Raw genomic sequence first — 21482 nt, 5'->3', positions numbered from 1 at the left:
ATATTATTTTTTTATTTAAAAAAAAATGCATCAAGGAAATTTTAAAATAACATTATAAAATTATTTAAAACTTGTTGAATATTTAATTGTTATCGTTATCAATACAGAAAAAAAAAAATAAACAATTATGGGAATAATAAATAACATGATGTCATTGATGAATCAGAAATAATTTTATATGAATTATTATTATTTATTTATTGTTGTTAATAATAGAAAAGCTGTTGTACATCATCAAATTGAAATATTTAAAATGCTTTCTCTTGGATTTTTTTCTATAGAAACATTTGATGTAAATAGAAAAGAAATAAATAAAAAAATTTAATTTATATTATAACAAAATAAAATATAATAAAATTATTTAATTAATAATTTTTATCATCAATTGCAACAATGATTATTATGAGCAATTTTATTATCATAAAAAGTTTTTCTATCCAATTATTTTCTCTGTAAAAATATCAAGTCAATTTTAATTTGGTAAATTAATTTTTTAGTATAAGAAAAAAAATAGATAGGTATAATGATTATTTATAATAATCATTAAAATACTTACTTAATTTATTTACAACAATTAATGAAAAATCTAATAGAAAAACCAAAAAATATTTAACTATTTTCTTTTTCTCATGATAAATTATTTATTTTTATTTAAATTTTTCTTTTATGTTTTTCATTTTATTTATAATTTACACATTTATACCATTTTATTATTATTATTATTATTATTATTTCATCAATCGTCATTAATATAGTACAAATAACAGTATTAACTGCTTACAAGAAAAAAAAAGAAATATGTTAAATAATATCCCAATTTGATAGTTAATAATAATGTAAAATATTTTTATTTATTTTATATTTTTGATATAATTGTCACAAGCAATTAATGCTTCATCATAAAAAAATGGACAATTACGAAGACTGTGTTCTTTAAATATAACATGATCTCTTTGATGAATCAATTCATTTTTTAATACCAACATTTCATCTTGAGTTATTGACAACCAAAAAAAAAACATTTGTAATTGTGTTTTCATATTATTTGAATTTTTATACCAAATATTATATATTGTTCTTCCACAATCATCATGTTTCCAATTATTTTTAAATTCAATTTTATCGCTTTCATTTGAAAAACGAAAATTTAAAAATTTTTCAGCAGCATCATATTGTGATTCCATAATAAAATTTTTACATATTTTTTTACTATCTAATTTATTTTTAAATAAATTTCTTTCTTCTTCAGTTGTTAATATTTTAGCCAAAAATACATTTAATAATTCTGTATTATCTTGACTAATAAGTGTTGCACAACTATCCTCAAAACCTTTAAATAATTCATCACGTAATAAATAAATACCATTATCATTATTAATAGCACTAACAACAATAGTTATTTCTTGTAATTTTCTAATTAATGGTTTATTTGATGTCCAACATAAATTAACAATACTTTCACGTAAATATAATGGTGTTCTTATCCATGTTTCTGTTATAAGCCATAAACTTGTATAATTTTGTTTAAATTTTTCATCATTATTTTCTTCAATAATTGTATTTATAATATTTTCAATTAATTTACGATAATCATCTGTTGTAAAAAAACGCCATGATAAATCTAACATACTTAAAAATAAATATCTCCATGGCCATGTTTTTAAAAAATAATTTAATACTTTTGTTTTATGTTCTTCAAGAAATACAATTAACATTGATTCTGTCATTCTTTGTAATAAAAATACTAAACAATCAATTGCACCACATGATTTCCATTCACATTCAGCCCATAATACATTTATTGATAATTGACGTGCATTTATACGAGCTGCTTGATTTTTTTTTTCAAATTGACTTAATTTATCATAAAAATATTTCATTGCAATATTACTTTCAACATCTGATGAACCAATTGATAAAAAATTTTTTAAATATTTACGAAATTCACATGTTTTTTCCCATCTTATTGATGTTTCTCTTTTACCATTTAATAAAAATGATAACCAATAATCAGTTACAAAACGTTGTTCATTTTTAAATATTTTTTCAACAGATTTAATTTTAACATATGATACATCATTCCATAATGTTACAATATATTCTTCAAGACAATAATTACATGCCTCATCAAATAAAAAACTCATATTTGTATTATCTTTATTTTCTGGTATACCATTATATATTTCTTTAAATATTTTTACCTCGTCAATTGTACCAATATTTGTCCAATATATATTTTTAACATAATTTTTTATTTTTGGATATGTATATGATGAATATACAGCTCTACTAATACGTTTTAACCATGTAAATAATCTATTACCAATTGCTGTTACAACATATAATAATTCATTCATCATTAAATGTGGTATATTCATTGTTTGCAAATTTTCACGTTGTTGTTTTATCCAAAATTTACTTTTTTCAATTAATATCATTTGATGACATGTAGTTTTTGAATATTCATCATCAATAAATTTTAATATATCATTTATTATTTTTTCATCTTCCCAAATATTTATTGCAACACGTATTAATGATAACTGTTGTAAACTCAATTCTAATTTAAGCAAAGAACTCATTGTTTATTATATTATTATTTTTTATTATTTATTAATCAAGTTGTTGTTGTTGTTGTTGTTTATTTAGCTGTTAAATAAATATACTCCTATATGTTATTTTTATATATTTTTTATTTTTGTTTTTTTTTTTTTTTGTTTGGTAGTTGTCACAATTATTTTCTGTACACTTGTTATTATTTGGTGTTTAATTTTTTATGACTGTCGTAATTTATATTTTTTGTTTTTTACATTAAAAATTATATATTTATGGTGTGACATATATTTGACTTGTTGTGACTTTGATAAACAACAACCATGTTCGTGGCTTCATGGCACTTTATGGTCAAAAATATATATCATTATTATTATCAATGATAAAAATATTTTTTTGTTTTTTTTTTTAATAATGTTGATAAACAAGAAATTTACTTGTTCATAAAAACATGGAGGCTTGATTATTTTTTTTTTCAAATATTAATTCAATTAATTATTATATAAGTAAATTTGTTTTTTAAATATAAAAATAATTTATTATTATTTCTTTTTTATTTTAAATTTGATTGATTTAATATTTTATTAATTTAATTAAAATAAATAAGATGATTGATAATTATTTAACAACAACAAAATTAATTATTTAATATATTTTCTTTTTTTTAACAAACAAAGATAAAAATATATAAAAAAAATTATCATCAAATTGAAAAATTACATCAAATTACATAATAATAATTCAGATAAAAAAAATTACAATAAAAAAAAGGACAAAAAAGTAGTTTTTTCTCTTCTTTTTAAAATATATATTTTCCCCTTATTTCCATATTACCCCCACTCTTTCATTCAAGTCGATCAATTAATTTCCCGCCCTTTTAATTTTTGGCGTCCATTTTATACACAGTCGTTCATAATGTCGTTTTGGCGTTGTTATCAGTCGTTCGGTGCGTCCTCTGTATTTCATTAACAAAATATACAACTATTTATATAAATATTTATAAAAAAACTTGTAAAATAATACGCGGTAAAGTGTTAATAATAAGAATAATTATAAGTGTAGTGATTATAAATAAAAGTTTCAGTTTTTTTAATACTTTTTTACATCATCAATTGTCAACTGGTAAGTAATAATTCACATAAATTTATTAATGTCGCTCAATTGTAAACTACCTTTATTTCTATCTTGTTTGCATTAGTGTGCGCATTTTTTATGCGCGTAGATTTTTTTTATTTCTCCTCAATTCCTGTTTCTTCTTTTTCTTTTTATAATACTTTTTTCTCTTTTTATCTTATGAGTGTCTGTGTCTCTCGGTCTCTTTTTAATCATCATAAAAAAAAAAATAGTGGGGATGATGAAAAACCAAAGAGATAATTATGCGCATGATCATTATATTTTTTTTTCCTATTTAATAAATATAAAATTAAAGTAGTAAAATGTGGAAAAACATTTTTCTTTATTAAAAAGAAATTATAATTTTTTTTCTAAAAAAAAAAACCTTTTATATTTCTGTCGGCCATATTGATGTCTGTACTATTACACAACGCCATCATACGTAAAATCTAGTTAAGTGATAATAATTTCATGATAAAGAATTGGCGCAACACGTTTTTTCTTCTGCCTTCTGCATCATCTTCGAGGAACTAAATAAATATTATTCAATAACATCCAGAGGGAGTTGAAAAAAAAAAAAAATAAATATATAAATTAAACAATTAATGGGTATATAAATAAATTAATAATTTCTTTTCTTCTCTTTAATTATTAATTATGTAAATTAAATAATTCTGTAACTTGAGAGGAAAAAAAAATAACCGCCATTTTGTTGACGTGCCAAGTTGTGAGCACGAGAAAGAACGCCCAGTAAAGTCCATTTTTTAATATATATATTTTATCAACAATTTTATAAACATATTGATTAAATTATTAATTGTGTTTTAATTATTGTGATTTGTATTTTTTTTTTGCTTGCATTATTGTCTCTGTGTGTCGTTCATATTGATATCAGCGCCGACAGTGATAATTTTGTGAATTTTTTAATATTTTATTTTTTTTTTTTTTCATTTTATTTTTTGGCATGATATTCCTATTGATGCCCCCTGTATCCTAAAAACGAAAGCAATATTGTATTTATTTTATTTTTGATTTTTATTGATATAAATTTAATTGTCTAAACAATTAATTTTATCAAGCTATTTGGAGCTACAATATGAGGAGATAGAGAAGGACAAAATTTTTGACGCCTATCAAATACAACTCATCAATTTTAATGCCATGGCGTCCTTGTTTTAATTTTTTACTATTTAATATTTAATCATGTACTATGATTTTTTTTTTTTTTCCCCAATATGCTTAGAAAATTGCATGTACAATTAGCTATTTATTCTCTTCTTTTTCCTGTTTTTATTTTGATTTTTTTCATTTTTATATTTGTACAGTCTTACTTAACAGTATTGATTCTTGAAAAAAAAAAATAATACTAAAGTTTATTGAAGTTGCTCGATTTATTATAAATTTATGCTAAATATGTTTTTATATTTTTTATTAGATGATTGTGGTGTTGATTGCAGAGATAATTTATTGAATGACTTGATAAAAAAATTAAATTGAAACAAAAATGACGACAAACGTAACGACAATTAAGCTGGAGGATAATCAGGAGTCTGTTACAGAAATACAAAGTTATCTTGAAACATTTAACAAGGAAATTGAGGGGGGTCAAGGTGAACAACTTCATCATGTTCGTAAGTATATTAATTTATCAGTTTTTTTTTCAATTGAAAACAAATAGAAAGAAATTGTTAAAAAAACTGATATAATTGATTATTCAACAGTTCAACCAGTTGAGGGTATATCAGGAGGTGAAGAAGGTTGTTCATATTTTGTTGATCAAACAGGACAATATTATTATCAATCAAATTCAGATGATCCACCAGTTATGACACAAGTACAAATACAAGAAATTGATGAAATTGATGATCAAAATCAAAATAATCAACAAGCACAATATCAAATTGTTGAAGAATTAGAAAATCTTGATGATACAGATAATAATGATGAAAAATTAGAAATAAATGGAAATGGTGAATTAAATTCTGGCTATCAATCAGTAACAATTGTACCAGATGATGATAATCAAAATGATCAATATCAATCAGTAACAATTGTACCAAATGAAGATAATCCAAATGAAGTATCATATATATTAGTTGTACAACCAAATTCAGATGATAAAACAATTGATAATCAAGATAATGATGATAATCAAGATTTAACTGTTTATGATTTTGAGGATAATGATGGTAATATTGAATCAGAAATTGATGATAAAACAAAAATTGTAAAATATATACCAAAAAAATCACAAACAGTATCACAACCACATATGTGTAATTATTGTAATTATACAAGTCCAAAAAGATATTTATTATCACGTCATATGAAATCACATTCTGAAGAAAGACCACATAAATGTAGTGTTTGTGAAAGAGGTTTTAAAACATTAGCATCATTACAAAATCATGTTAATACACATACTGGTACTAAACCACATAGATGTAAATATTGTAACAGTGCATTTACAACATCAGGTAATTAATTTTTACGTGTTAATAATTTATTATAAATTTATATATGTATATATATACCTATAATTATTTTATTAATTAACAGGTGAACTTGTTAGACATGTTAGATATCGTCATACACATGAAAAACCACATAAATGTACAGAATGTGATTATGCATCTGTTGAATTATCAAAATTAAAAAGACATATTAGATGTCATACTGGTGAACGTCCATATCAATGTCCACATTGTACATATGCAAGTCCAGATACATTTAAACTTAAACGTCATTTACGTATTCATACTGGTGAAAAACCATATGAATGTGATATATGTAATGCAAGATTTACACAATCAAATAGTTTAAAAGCTCATAAACTTGTACATAATAGTAAGTATAATAAATATATATTATTAAAAATTTAATTTTATATTTAAATTAATTAATTAATTAAACTTTAATTTTTTAGTTGGTGATAAACCAGTATTTCAATGTGAATTATGTCCAACAACATGTGGACGTAAAACAGATCTTAGAATTCATGTACAAAAACTTCATACATCAGATAAACCATTAAAATGTAAACGTTGTGGTAAAACATTTCCTGATAGATACAGTTATAAATTACATAGTAAAACTCATGAAGGTGAAAAATGTTATAAATGTGAATTATGTCCATATGCATCAATATCAGCAAGACATTTAGAAAGTCATATGTTAATACATACTGATCAAAAACCATATCAATGTGATCATTGTTATCAATCATTTAGACAAAAACAATTATTAAAAAGACATTGTAATTTATATCATAATCCAACTTATGTACCACCACCACCACAAGAAAAAACTCATCAATGTCCAGAATGTGAACGTGCATTTAGACATAAAGGTAATTTAATAAGACACATGGCTGTACATGATCCAGAATCATCATTACAAGAAAAACAAAAAGCATTAAAAATTGGTAGACAAAAAAAAATTCAAATTATTGATGGACAAAGAGTTGAAGTTATGACTGGTAAGTTTAATTATTTTTTTTTTTTAAATAATATGGATTTTTCTTTTTTTCTATTTACATGTTGAAACAATTAATGAATATAATGTGATGGTTTTAAATTTATATATTAATATAATTAAAAATTCATTTACTAATTATTATTGTTGCAATTTTGAAAATTAAAAAAAAAAAAAAAAATATAAACAACAGGTAATTTACCTTCTCAACTTGAAGGTTACGATGAAGAAGAAGAAGAGGAAGAAGAAGAAGAAGATGAAGATGAAATGATGGCTGTTGAAGGAAGTGATGGACAACAGTATGTTGTACTTGAAGTTATTCAACTTGCTGATAATCAAGGAACAGAACAAGTAATAAAAATTATAAAAAATTATATATTTTATAATTATTGTGTTATTGAAATATTAATTGATAATTTATTTAGATGGCTGTTGATGGTGAATTTATGATGCAAGATCCATTGATTGAAGAAAATGAAACAATACTTGGTGATGTTGATAATAATGAAATTGAAAATGAAGAATTAGAAGAAGAATTAAAAATGGAAGATATTAAAACAGTACTTGAACCACGTAAAATAACTAAAACTGAAGAAAATTCACAACATCGTGAAGATGTTGAAACATGTTTTGGTTTTGATGGGGTAATTATTATTTAATTATTTATAAATATATATTAATTTATAGATTTAATTTATATTAATTTTTTGCTGTTTACAGGAAGAAGATGAGGAAATTGAAGATGATGAATCTAATGGAATGAGACTTTTAGAATCATTATCGTAATGCTGAAAAAAAAGAGAAAAATTTAATAATAAAATAATAAACATTGAGAGATTAATTATGTATTTTATGAATGCTACAAAATATAAATTTAAAGAAAAAAAAAAAAATCATCAGCCCTCAACAGTACACCATCCAGAAATCTTCAGGAAGATTTAATTTATCTCTGCTTTGAATGTACCTACTTAAATAGTCAAAAGGTAAAAATTAACAACAAATTAATAGCTGAATAGTTTTATTAAAACATTTTTCTTTTTTTGTTTATATTTCTTTTTTTTTAAAAAAGAAAAAGAAAGCAATATATATTTAAAGAAAATAGAAATTAATTAAAGTTAAAAATCGATATAATTAATATAATTAGCAATCAATTATTGTGTTTTGCATCATGATTGTGGTCTTTAAATTTTTTAATTATTATATAAATAATAATAAGACGAATAATCAATTTTTTTTTCACTTGAAAATTTATACATTAATCGTGTGTAAATTAATTGATATAAATATGAAATTTCGATTTTTTAAAAAAATTATGTTTGATGAAAATAAACATATTAGATTAATTAACTAACAAAGAGCAATGCTAATATTGCTTGTAATACGTTTATTAGAAATAATTAATTAGTTTTAAAAAAATATTGTATAATTGTCGTTCAACATTATATCAAAATTAATTGCGTGTTTTACTAGGCTGATGTGTAAATAAATATGTTCTCGAATTAATTGTTATATCATAAGTCCGAAAAAGAAAAAAAAAAAAAAAGAAAAATAATTATTACATATTTAGAATCTAATTAATATAAAAAAAGAAATTGATCCAATTAAAAAAATAGCTTGGATTTACTTTCTTTTTAAAATTATCATTAAAAAATTTCGTAATTTAAAAATTAATATAAATTAGAATTGTGGGGGTAGAAAATATTAATGCCAGTTAACAAAAAAAAAAAATTAGCATATTGCTTTATTTACAATAATATTAACAGAAAAAGTTTTATTTTATTTTTTTTAATTTTAAATGATTGATTGATGTTTTATTGATATTTTAATGAATTGAATATAAAATTAAACACCGATTAAATATAAATTTCATGATTAAAAATTGATGAATTTAGTAACAATTATAAATATTTAAATATTAAAAAATTAATCATACTATTAAGCTAATGATAAAAAAAAAAAATAAAGATTTATTTAATAAATTTTTTTTTTTAAACACTTAATCATGAAACAACAAAAAAAATAAAGCAATCAGTGTATAATTTTTTTTTTACACTTTAAACTAATAATATTGTATAATTGTAATTTAATAATTTTAATTGATACTATTGTCAATATAAAAAAAAAAAACATCACCAAAAGAATAAAAAAGGAAAAAAAAAGATAACCATTTTTATATTATTTTAAACAAATTAATATAATATTTTTTAATTTTTTTAGAAATACAATTAAATTAATGAAAAAAAAAAAAAAAAGAATCATGGAAGCAATAAAACAATGCAGTTAATTAAATATTGACGATAATAAATTTAATGTCAACAAAAATGAGGACAGTAATATCACAAAATGTAAAATAGTAATTGTGTGTGTGTGTCTATCGTGTTACTTTTGCCCTCGACATTATTAGCTCCAAGTGGCTAGAAAAAGTTAAACGAAAAAGGGAAAATATGCCGCACCCAGGTGGAGGTTCCGTTGTGTGGTCGTCAACCCCGTTAAACCCTGATATTTATAGAACAAAAGAAAAGTTTAATTTTGGGTGCGTATACGCGACTGATCGACCATCTCTATTGCATATTGATTAACAACCAAAAATAAATAAAAAAAATCTACTAAAATATATATTAAAACTCAATCAACTAATAACAAACTAAAAAAAAAAAATTTTTTTCAAATATATAACAACAACAATAATAAAAAAAGAGACAAACAAAAAATTTTTATATTTAAAAAATAAATATTTCAATATATTTTTTATTTTTTTTCAATACATCGTAAAATCGTGAGACATGAAAGGATTTGCAAATTGTTCAAACGATGTCTCAGAATACGTCGATTAACCCGGATAACCCTTTCACAGTGTGACCAAAGAGGATGAAGGTGGCCCAAGGGGAACAAGAGGAAAAATATAAAAATAAAAAAGACAATGACAAGGACAGAAGGAAAAATAATATAATAAAATATCTTGTGTGAGATGAAAAATAGAGGAGTAAAGGGGGTGAATAGGTAAATCCAGGTAGAGGAAAAGAGGGAGTTTTAAAAAATAAATATAAGAAAAAGGAGGAGGCCCGTTGTTGCTTGGAGGGAAATCGTGATAATGCCAACGATAGGAATACAGTCAACAACGAGTGTGGCACCAACCGTTATAACATACATCCATACAATATATTGTTAATGTGAATGTAGTATTATTTTTTTTTTTTTTATTTATTATAAATATATTATTATTATGATTATCATTATTATTATTAACATTTGCCCATGGCTCTATGGGATAGAGAACCTCAGACACATTGCCCAAGAACAATGATTCACGATGCTTGACGCCCTGTACGATTTCCGTGTTTTATATATTGTAGTTACATTTACTCAAATTGCATAGTTACACCTTACTTTTTTTTTTTATTTTTATTATAAATATACAAGTTAATTTTTTTTTTATAATATTGTTTTAATTTTTTTAGTTAACTGTCAATTGCAACATTTAAACTTGCAATTTTAAAGATCTAATTAAGATTTAGATATTTTATTTTAATTTTATTTATATATAAAATTAAATATATTATTAAGAATTATATTTAAATTTTTTACCTTGTTTGGTTGCAATGACATTTTGGGCTTATGTAATTTATATAAAAAGGGATTTCTTTTTTTCTTTTTTTTTTTGTAATTTTATTTGCGCCGCACCCGTGATACACACAGTGTGTGTTTATATCATTTTTGATGCTGAAAATTAGTGCGGTAATAAACTTCAGTAAATTGCTCACTTTATGTATATGTATATTATTTGAATTTTTTTTTTTTTCAACATTTATTTTAGTGGTATTATGTTGAATATATTTTAAATTTTTTTAAATTCAATTTTACTTTGTGGTTTACCGAAGATAATGAATTTCTTAAAATGTTGTGTGTTGAGTTGATTGATGCTGATTTTCATCATTGTGTAATATATCATTGTTTATCATTTAAATATACTTGTTTTATTTATTTTTTTTTTTTTTTAACTAAATTTATTATTAAAATTTTTCAAGTAATTAATTTTATTTTTTTTTTTTATTTTAATTGTACAACTTTTTATCTATTTATCAAAAGTTGAATTTTTTTATTTTTCATTTGTGTCTACTACGCTTTCTTGACAATGTAATGGATAAATTTACAATTTCAAATTATAATTATTTATTTGTTTTTTTTTTTGTTTATAATGTATCATTGTTAAATATGCATTTATATATAAGTTTTTTCTTGATTATTTTTCGTATGCACTAGGGGGGACATGGATAAAAAAATATCTAAAAAATAATAATGTTTTTTTTTTCTTTATTATTTTAAATAATAAAAAAGTAACCGGCGCCCATGCGGCGAGAATCTGAAGGCAAAGGCGCGTAACGCGTTGAAAAATATATGGCTTTTTTTGTGTTATAATATACAGTACGAGACTTCTCCTTTACAACACCGGTGCAAAGTCAGTTTTATCCTGGCAGCGACAGACGTCAGGCACGCGAGTTTAATCTACACCCACAAATAAATTAAATAATTATAAAAAAACAACAATAAATATAAAAAAAAAAATACTTTAAATAACAGACAGACAGAAAATAATCAATTTTAAATTATTTCTTTTTTTTTACTCCAAATTTAATATAGTTAATTATATATTTGTTTTAAAATTTTTTTAATTATTAGAATTTCATATTGTTTATTAATTTTTAACATTTAAAAATATATATTTTTCCACTGACAATTAAATATACACAATTTTGCAATGTAATTATTCAAACGTATATAACTTCACGTATCATCTGTTGGAAAATGACATAATTACAGCAGTCACGAGGTCTTGCAAGAAAAAAAAAAAATTATGAATAAATAAATTTTATAATACAAGATAATAACAATTTTTTATTAACTTAATAATTTTTTGTTTATATTTTTGTATATAGTGATATATAAAAGTGAAGTTTACAAGTTAAAAAAAAGGAAAATTAAATTTTTTTTTACATTTCGAAATGTGAATATTTATGATGAGTTTTTGAAAATTAAAAAAAGTGAATAATTTTTAAATTAATATGGCATATGTACTGTGGCGTGTTTTTACTAAAAAATATGCAAAGGTGCGCCTGGGAATTGCAAGTTTACCAGTAAGTTTTTAATTATTTTTTTTTTTTTTTAATTTAACAAAAATATTATATTTCTTAAACAGCTAAATTATCAATTTATAATTTGATATTTCAAAAAAAAAAAAGCTACTATTCAATTGATATTTTAAACGGCTATTTTATTTATTTTTAATTTAAATAAAATTTGATTAATATTTACAATCATTGTAAATCTTATTTATAATTTTATTTTTTAAATTTTTTTTATTTTATGATGCGAGTATATATACAGCTGTGATATAGAAAAGCAATGAAAAAAAAAAAGAGTTAAAATAAATTATTAAAAAAATTAAATTTAAAAGAGGGAATAGTCTTGGCGGGCGGTCATTGAGGAGGATCTTCTTCAAAGGATACATGTGAGTCGATCAGGCGGCTTTACCCTCTGGCTCTCTTTTCCTTTATTTTGTTTATTATTATTATTATTTATTATTATTATTATTTTTATGTGTCTCTTTTTAACTTGAATAATTCGTTGTCTGTATATATATATTTTCTGCGCGTGACCGTGAACCCTTTGAACACATGCCCAAGTTTAAGAGGGCTACTTGGCGATGAGGTGGTGGGTGGAATAAAGAGAGGGTGCTATAAAAAATACTATATATATAATAGATATTTTTTAAATTGTAAATTTTCAATGTTTTTTTTTGAACAACTATTTTTTATAATCAAGGAAAAAATTAATTATTCGAGAAATTTTTTTTATTGCTAGTCAATTAATAATAGACATACTAGATACTTTTTTTATTTTTTTTTTTTTTTTTTTTAGTAAATTATACTTGCTCTTGAACTCTAAAAGAATTGATTATTTTAATAATTAAATGAATAATATTTTTTTATATTGAAATTTTGAAGGAAAAAAAAGTTCTTAATAAAACACCTGTTGTAAACTTTTTTGAAAAAAAAATAAATATAATTTCAAGTTTCATTTAATCGATTATTGTTATAATAATAAATATAAAAATTCAATGTTAATATATACAATTAAATGAATTTTTCATTAAAAATTTCACTGATATATAGAATGTAATGTTTTTTTTTTTTTCTTTATTTTAAAAAGAATGAAGACTTTAAAAAATATAAATAACTTTCTTTTCCATTTGTATGAAAATACTTTTGCCCCTAAATGTATAACAATCATCACTGTTTTTTATAAATATGTACCATTTAAAATGCCTGTGAAATTGTGTTCGGATGAATAAAGCAAAAAAAAAAAAAAAATGTAATAATTTTTGTGGTAATTAAAATGAATTTCTCGTTTGATAGAATGCTCATTGTTTCTCTCGCAAAATATATATAAAAAATTCATATTTATATGTTTATTATAAAAAAAAAAACAAGGTTAATATAAATATAATAATAAAAAAAAATTTATAAACAATATGAAAAAAAAATTAGCAATAATAATACAGCAAAAAAAAACAACATTTAAAATATATTTTTTTTAAAAAATGAGTAAAAATTAAAATTCATTCGTAAAACGGGGAATCGACATACATGCATTATTTTGAAATATTTTTTTCTTACTTAATTATCGACCGTTAAGATTATTAAATAATTCATGGATGTGTAATTTATCCAAAACAAACTGTAGCAGAATACAAAAATATATAGAGTAAAAAAAAAAAAAGAAATAATTCAATAGATGATTTTGTAACAAGTAAAAACATGCGATATGATACATATCTTAACGATATACATTTGTCTAATTTATAATTATAATTTCATTTTTTTAAATCCTTTTTTTTTTTTTTCACTTCATTCAATATTAATTATTTTACCATCATCAAACATCCGCCATGAGGAGTCGTGCGAATAAAAATATAGAAAGAACCGTGAGATTTCATTGTAATATTCTCAACATATCGTGACAATTTATACTTTAATTTTCCCTCAATTCTCTTTTAATTTTAATTTATATTAATTTTTTTAATTACACATCTACAAATGCCAAAAAAATAAATAAACAAAATAATTATTATAATAAACAAACGAAAAATATTGAATTTCATTGAAAAAAAAATATATAAACATTTAAATTATTTATGAAAATATATAATAAAATCAATTTTAATAATCAAAAATTATTAATTAATTAAACTGTTAATATTTTTGTGTATAAATAAAACAATAAAAACAAAAAATTCAAACTTTTTTAAAATTATATTATGCAATTTAAAAATAAAGGCTTATAATTTCAATATAATTTGATGAAAATCAATTTTAAAATTACACATTTATTAATTTTAATAATTTAATAAAATGATATATTTTCAGCCTATCAAAAATCTACAAAAAAAAAATAAACAGAATAATATTATTTTACAAGAGATTCATATCTTTATTTATTGCGTTATTAAATACCCAAGCTCACACGAATGATATAACTAACTGTACATGTGTATTTACCATATATACATGTACATAAAATAATAATAAAATATATATAAATATATATATACACAAGTGAATACAAGAAAAGTATGTAAAAGCTGTATAAAAAGAGAGTACTCTTGATCGAGAGAGAAATGATAATATAAAAAATTAACAAAAAAAAAAAATATATATTAAGAGAGAAACAAAAAAAAAGAGTCAAGTTTACGTTGTTTATATGTATATAAATATATAAATATATAATATATATATATATATTATATGCAAGTAAGTCAACGATAAATTGAAAGAAGTCCCGACGCTCCTTAGTTGGATTTGTACACGACTTACTCCTGGGTGTTTGTATCATCAACCAAAGTTAAGTACCTTTTTCAGCCTCTGCAAATTGACTACAATGTGGGCCAATGATATTTTATTTTATTATATATATATTTATATATAAAAAATAAAAAAATTAAACATTATTTTTTGCCCCACATTGCTCTTCAATTCTCATAATTAATTGTATCCATTTCTTTTTAACTATTTTTTATTTTTTTTTGTTCATTCATTATTATAAATTTATCCTTTTTTTTTTTCAAGATTTATTTGGTGAAGAAAGTGACTTTAATTGAAGGTGAAATTTCATATAAATGGAACAAAAATTATATACCTATATATATAAGATTTATTAATTTTTAATTCAATAATTTTATGATTGATTTTTTTTAAAATTTTATTTTACATATAAAAATTTTTTTTTTTTTTATTAAAAAAATATAATATAATTACAAGGTTTTTTTTTTTTGTATTTATGATATTATTTTGTTTTAATATTGACCTAATTTTTTTTGATAAAATTTATATAATTTAGTTGATATTGGTTTGATTTTTAAATATTAGGTTTTTTTTTTTTGTTTTTTTTATAATTAATTGACCTATATTTATTTGCACTTGACACTTGTTAAATAACAGACCATGAATACATGTATACATATTGTTACAAATACAAATACAAAACAATCACTGATAATATAATTTTAAATAAAATGCATTTATGTATATATAAAATCGTGTAATATATACAATACACTTACACACTGTGTTTCACCTTAATTGTTGGGTTACGTGATCGTTGAATTATTATCCAACAAAATATATAAAATGCAATTTATATTTTTACACACACATACACATGTATAAATTAATCATATACATATAAGAAAATACTTGTTTGAGCTTTACTTAATAACCCATGAGTCTTAAAATCACATGTCTTACAAATTCACATGCAAAAATTGTGAACATTTTTTTTTTCTCATTTTAAATTCAACCTGGTTTTTTTTTTTTTTCTTTGTTTATTCTTTTTATATTAAACTTGTTATTATTCTGTACAGATGTCGCTAATATTATCAGTGAGGGCTTGAATATTCCCTCTGAAAAAAATTTATAAAAACTACCCTTATATAGTTTTATGAAAAATGAATTTTTAAATATTTCGAACTTTTTGCTTTAATTTGTATATGGGGTTTAAATATCTTTAAATTTCTTTTGTCTAGAATTTTTATTTGCAATGAAAGGGTTTTTAAATTATTGTTTTATATACCTCAAGGGTAAATTATTTATAAGTGAGGGTGTAGGCTCTTTGTAAGGACGCGCATGCTCTTCTAGAAAATATTTATCGCAGTCGCAGTACCTGGAGATTTTAACCAACGTTTACATCGTGTTGTTCGCGTAAAAAACGCCCTGGATAATTTTTTTTTTATTAATAATAATTAATAATTTTATTAAATAGCAACAGTGTTTAATATCTACCAGTTAAAATTATACCTCAAATTAATATCAAACAATTTAAAACAATAATAATGTGATTTATTCAAAAAAAAAAACAAAAAAGTTATTTTATTTTTCTATAATAATAGTTGAATTAAAAAATAATAAAACAAATTAATATTTATAATAAAAAAATTATATTTATTTTTAATCAGTATCTATCTGTGTTAATAAAATTATCAATTAATTTTTTTTTATAATTATTATGACCATATATAAATAAGCCAATTTTCAAGGAAATATTTGGTTTTTTTTTTTTTTAAACAAAAGGAATATTTTTCTAGTGTTTAAATATGACTCCATCGATTATTCTGAGTATAAACTTGACCGGACATACGTGCTTACAGTTTCGTTTTTCATCACCGGGATAAATGTATATATTTTTTTTTTTTTTTGATTAGTTAACAAAAGAGTATCTACTTGTTTATTAAATTAAATTTTTTTATTTGTAAAAAAATTTTTTTATTTTCGTTGTACAATTCAATCACTTTACGTGAATATTTATATAATAGTAATAATAATATTAAAAAATATTAAATATGTGTAAACATAAGTACACATATTTACAATTCTGGTTTGTCGAGAATATCTTGAACCAAGAATAAATTGAGTGCGCGTTGTGGCGTGTCAGCTAATCGATCGTCTCTTCAGCACAATAAACGGGATATATATAAATTATTATTATAACATTTTTTATTATAATATTATTTTTTTTTTTTTTTTTATTAAACTTTATTTTCCACTTCACCCAGAGGTGAAGTCACTCGAAGAAGATGAGCCACTTTGACTGGAAGCTGTTGCGTCGAAAGAAGGTATATAAATACCTTTTGTAAATGTTTTTTTTTTATTTATTTTTTTTCATCATTATTTATTAATAATAAATAATAATTATAATATTATTAATAAAATATATAATTCAATTTATATATTAAAAAAATATTACATACAGATTAAAATAACAGTTATTATATGAAAAAATTAAAAATCATAAATTTAAATTTTTTTATATATGATATAAAAAAAAATTTATTTATAAAAATTAAATAACACAATTATAATTATTTTATAGAATAATTTTTTAGTTTAATATACTATGTGTATATAAATTTAGGTCAAAATTGACATGTGATATGTACTGGGTTTTGGAAACTAGAAGAAACAAGCTTTCCAACTATGTACTTTACAAACATCTCCAATTATCTTTACCAGTTTCTTCAAGATACATCTCCAAAATGAAAAAAAAAATTACATTACATACAATAAAATGATTAAAAATTTTTACACACACATATATATACACACAGCTATACATAAACACTAGTCACGTTTTAATGAAAAAAAATTTGAATGAAAGCGGCATTGAAAGGGTCGCAAATAAAAAATTTAAAAAAAATTAACAACAAGAAAATTTAAAATAAGAGGAAAAAAAAAGACAAGTGTTAAGTTTGTGTATATAGAAATATATAGCTCGAAGGAAGAGTGGCAAACAACTTTCCCTCTTTGGCCAAAGTAAAATGTGTGTGTATTTGTTAGATATAGTCAAATGCCGCTGTTATAAGTCACTTTTTTTGATTTTATAAAGTAGATGAATACAAAACACGAATATAACACTTTACAATATACATATAGACACTTTGTACTCCTCCCCATTTATGTCTCGTTTCTTATCGTGAACACGGTAGATTTAAACATGACTTTATATAAAAAAAAAAAAAAAAAATTTCCTTTTTTTTATAACCACGTATTATCCCACGCCTTCATTGACTTTGTCATTTAAATATAATATAATTTTTTTTTTTTTTTTATCTTGATTTTACACATATATAGGTATATTCTCTTTTTTATTAACAGTATTAAATAAATTTTTTTTCTGTCATTGAGTAGATAGGGCATATTTTTTTTTAAATGGAAAATTAATTTAATTAAAAATTTTATATACAGTTTTAAATAATTTTTTTTTTTTTTGATAGGGATTTTTATTTATTGTCGTTAATGTTGATGTAATTAAATATATATTATTATCTTTCTATTAAGACAAAAAAAAATATTATGAAACGTTTTTTTTTATATATTTTTATGGATAAAAATCCATGGAAAATTTAAATATCTGGATCAATTTGCATGACTCGTTTTTGGATGTTGTTCAACAAGTACGATACAAGAATATTAATATTTAGATACTAACGGGAAATTTGTATATAGCATAATACAACAACTTAACCGTAAACATTTATTTATTTATAAATTTTTTATTTTAAAAAAATATTTACAATAATTATTAACGATGTTAATATTTATTATTTTTACATCATAAAATTATATATACATGAAAAAATAAAAAATAAAATTTTTATAAATATAAATCTGGTTATTTAATAATAAATAAAAATAATAATATTATTATAAATTGTTTATATTATTTTATGTAATTTGTTATTCAAGTATTATTTTTTTTTAATTCATGTTTTTTTTTTTATTTTCAGGTAATTCCAGTTGAAAAAAGATTTGTTAATGGTGAAAAAGATGAAACATGGAGTTTAGCATCTGATCAACCATTTAAAGATAATATTGATGATTGTCATGATGATGATAAAATAAATAATAATAATAATAAAAAAGATGATGAGGAGGAGTTTGTTGATGCATTGGATATTTGTCGTGGAGGAGAAGGACGTCAATCTCGTACAAAAAAAGTAAAAAATTATTTACGTAAATGTAAAGGTGCATTGACATCATCAGGATCATCAACATCACGTGATGATTCAACAAATTCACATACAATTAATCGTAATAAAAATATACAATATAATAAAAATAATAAAAAAATAAATAACAATCGTTCATCATCATCATCAGCAGTGGCATCATCATCATCTTGGTATATTGATGATAAAAAAATTGAAATAATTGATATAAGCAGTATTAAATCAAATGAATTAAATAGTAATAAAAAAACAATTATACGTACAACATCATTGACAAGAAATATTGATGATAATATAAAAAAAAAATTAATTAAATCACCAAAAAAATTTGGCTCAGAAAGTCTACTTGATTCAATTGATAATAATGATTTAAATAATGAATTAAATAACACAAAAATAACAAATTTAATTAATAATAATACACAAAATATTATTAATAATAATCAAGTTAATTATAATCCAATAAAAAATGATAAAAATAATGATAATAATGATATTAAAAATCAAAAAATAATACCAGTTTATCAGCATCAATTAAATGTAAGTATATTTTGTTAATTTTTTTTTTCAAGTATAAAATTAAACTGTTCCAATAATTCGTTTCATCAATCTTTTTAAAAAAATATTTTTAAGTATAATAAAAATTCACTGTGTAGTAAAGTGATCACCCAAATAAAAAAAAAAAAAAAAAACTTTCTCGTATATGTCTCAACGGGGTGCCCATCATCGAGCCTTCAACATAATTTCTTATCCACTTCTTTATTAAACCCTTTCATGTTTACCGATGCATAAAAAAGTATCAAAAAAAAAAAAAAAATATTCAAATAAAAGTAATAATTATTTTTATCATAAATATATATTGATTTGATATATTTTTTAAATTACTTTTTATCAACCCCTAAATATTTTTTTTTATCCTCCCCATGTGGATTTATGTATATTCCATTTAAAAATTTACAAAAGGATAATCAATTTTTTTTTTCTTGTTAATTCAACACCCCATGATAAAAATATAAATCATGTTGAATTAGTAACATGACTTGAAAAAGTATCAGTAATTCATGATGTTTGAAAAAAAAAAAATTTATAATATACATCAAAAAAAAGACTAAAGTGGTTGTTAAAGAAAATAAATAAATCATATTTTTTAAACCACAAATTTACAAGTAAATATTGCATTGATGTTTGTGATATAAAAAAGAGGGGGGATGGGGTGGTGGTTATTTAAGAGGGGAACAGTAAAAAGGGAGTTTAAGTATCCGCAATGAATAAAATAATGTACAACAAAAACTAAAAGATGAGTAAATAAATTTTGAAAAAAAAATTAAAAGGAAATTGGATGTATATAGACAACTGACATTGTTGTATTCATTCTCGATGAAATTTTATTTAAACGTGAATTTTCTGCGTGATCACCCAACAACAGTCTGTCCACGTTTCATAATATATATATTTTTTTTTTCATTTTTATTTCCCCTTATGGAGTCTTCATGCGTTTGGTTATCTCTTGTCTCTTAAATGGATCCCTTTCTTTGTGTACCTTTTTTTCCAGCCATTTGGTATGTAAGTACCAAGAGAGAGAAAGATACTTTATTCTCTTTTAACAAACTGCCTTTATGTTGCGGTGTTAAACTCTTCAAATATTTATCCAAGTCCCCATATGACAGTATGGTGCCTGATGTGTGTGTTGGCTATATATAATATTTTATGGCTTGTTGGATACACCCTACACGTGTCCAGTTTTTTTTTTTTTACTTGGAATCATCACTCATTATTCCCACGATGTCCTCAGAATATTTTAGACAATGTTTAATTGTTTTATTCACTGTCATAATTTATTTTTATATATTGGTAGTTGCTTCAAGTGATAATTAGACATTTAATGTTTTAGTAATGATGATAATAGAGAAAAAAAATAGTTTAGATAAATTATTTATTAAAGACATGAGTGTTAAATAGTTTTGAGGAAAAAATGAAAAAAAAAAACAAAAAATAATGTTCGCTGTGGACAGGATTCGAACCTGCGCGGGTAGAACCCAATGGATTTCAAGTCCATCTCCTTAACCACTCGGACACCGCAGCTGCCGATAAATTCATGTGTCTTCTTTTGCCACTTTATCTACAAGAAACAAAATTTCATAATTTTTAAATTGTTTATTATTAAACATTACAATGTTTTTTTAATAATAAAATGATTTTTTAAATTAAAATTTGAAAGTATTACTTTGAAATATTTCGAATTTCGATTTTAAAATTAATCGAGTTTTTTTTTTTTTTTTTTGGT

At 21.9% G+C, this 21482-nt stretch overlaps 2 protein-coding genes and 1 non-coding gene across 11 annotated transcripts in view; 2 read left to right on the top strand and 1 right to left on the bottom strand.

Annotated features, from left to right (window-relative positions):
* Window positions 1-3446: 3446 nt before the first annotated feature.
* Window positions 3447-9304, top strand: LOC122856768 (transcriptional repressor CTCF-like). 7 transcript variants are annotated; one of them, XM_044158589.1, is made up of 8 exons: window positions 3447-3675; window positions 5102-5297; window positions 5388-6143; window positions 6226-6513; window positions 6593-7144; window positions 7358-7491; window positions 7566-7784; window positions 7861-9304. In XM_044158589.1, exons 2-8 carry the CDS (start codon window positions 5171-5173, stop codon window positions 7924-7926), a joined length of 2142 nt encoding a protein of 713 aa, XP_044014524.1. In that variant the 5' UTR covers window positions 3447-3675; window positions 5102-5170; the 3' UTR covers window positions 7927-9304. The 7 variants fall into 7 exon arrangements, with proteins under 7 accessions (XP_044014524.1, XP_044014518.1, XP_044014523.1 ...); XM_044158583.1 differs by having other exon boundaries at window positions 7334-7491; XM_044158588.1 differs by having other exon boundaries at window positions 3462-3675; window positions 5124-5297; window positions 7334-7491.
* A 2309-nt stretch (window positions 9305-11613) lies between these two features.
* LOC122856741 overlaps window positions 11614-21482 on the top strand; it is a 43787-nt gene continuing 33918 nt past the window's right edge. For 2 of the 3 annotated variants that reach the window (XM_044158533.1, XM_044158532.1), the window contains exons 1-2: window positions 11614-12272; window positions 18977-19738. In XM_044158533.1, coding sequence (XP_044014468.1) covers window positions 12201-12272; window positions 18977-19738 — 834 coding nt within the window. In that variant the 5' untranslated portion in view covers window positions 11614-12200. Of the gene's footprint in view, window positions 12273-16349; window positions 17306-18976; window positions 19739-21482 lie in introns of those variants that run through there. The other variant, XM_044158534.1, reaches the window with a different exon arrangement.
* On the bottom strand, window positions 21199-21280 carry Trnas-uga. The gene has a single exon. It is a non-coding gene; the product is annotated as a tRNA-Ser (tRNA).

Source organism: Aphidius gifuensis, linkage group LG5, assembly GCF_014905175.1.
Source record: "Aphidius gifuensis isolate YNYX2018 linkage group LG5, ASM1490517v1, whole genome shotgun sequence".
NCBI classification, from domain to species: Eukaryota; Metazoa; Arthropoda; class Insecta; order Hymenoptera; family Braconidae; genus Aphidius; species Aphidius gifuensis.
This window is presented reverse-complemented; position numbering and strand designations above follow the sequence as displayed.

What these genes read in the sequence shown, in the direction of transcription:
- LOC122856768 (XM_044158583.1), top strand. Translation starts at nt 5,171, where the DNA reads ATGACGACAAACGTAACGACAATTAAGCTGGAGGATAATCAGGAGTCT. An exon ending in AAGAGTTGAAGTTATGACTG is followed by an intron (nt 7,145 to 7,333) that starts GTAAGTTTAATT and finishes TATAAACAACAG; the next exon opens with GTAATTTACCTTCTCAACTT. An exon ending in CATGTTTTGGTTTTGATGGG is followed by an intron (nt 7,785 to 7,860) that starts GTAATTATTATT and finishes TGCTGTTTACAG; the next exon opens with GAAGAAGATGAGGAAATTGA.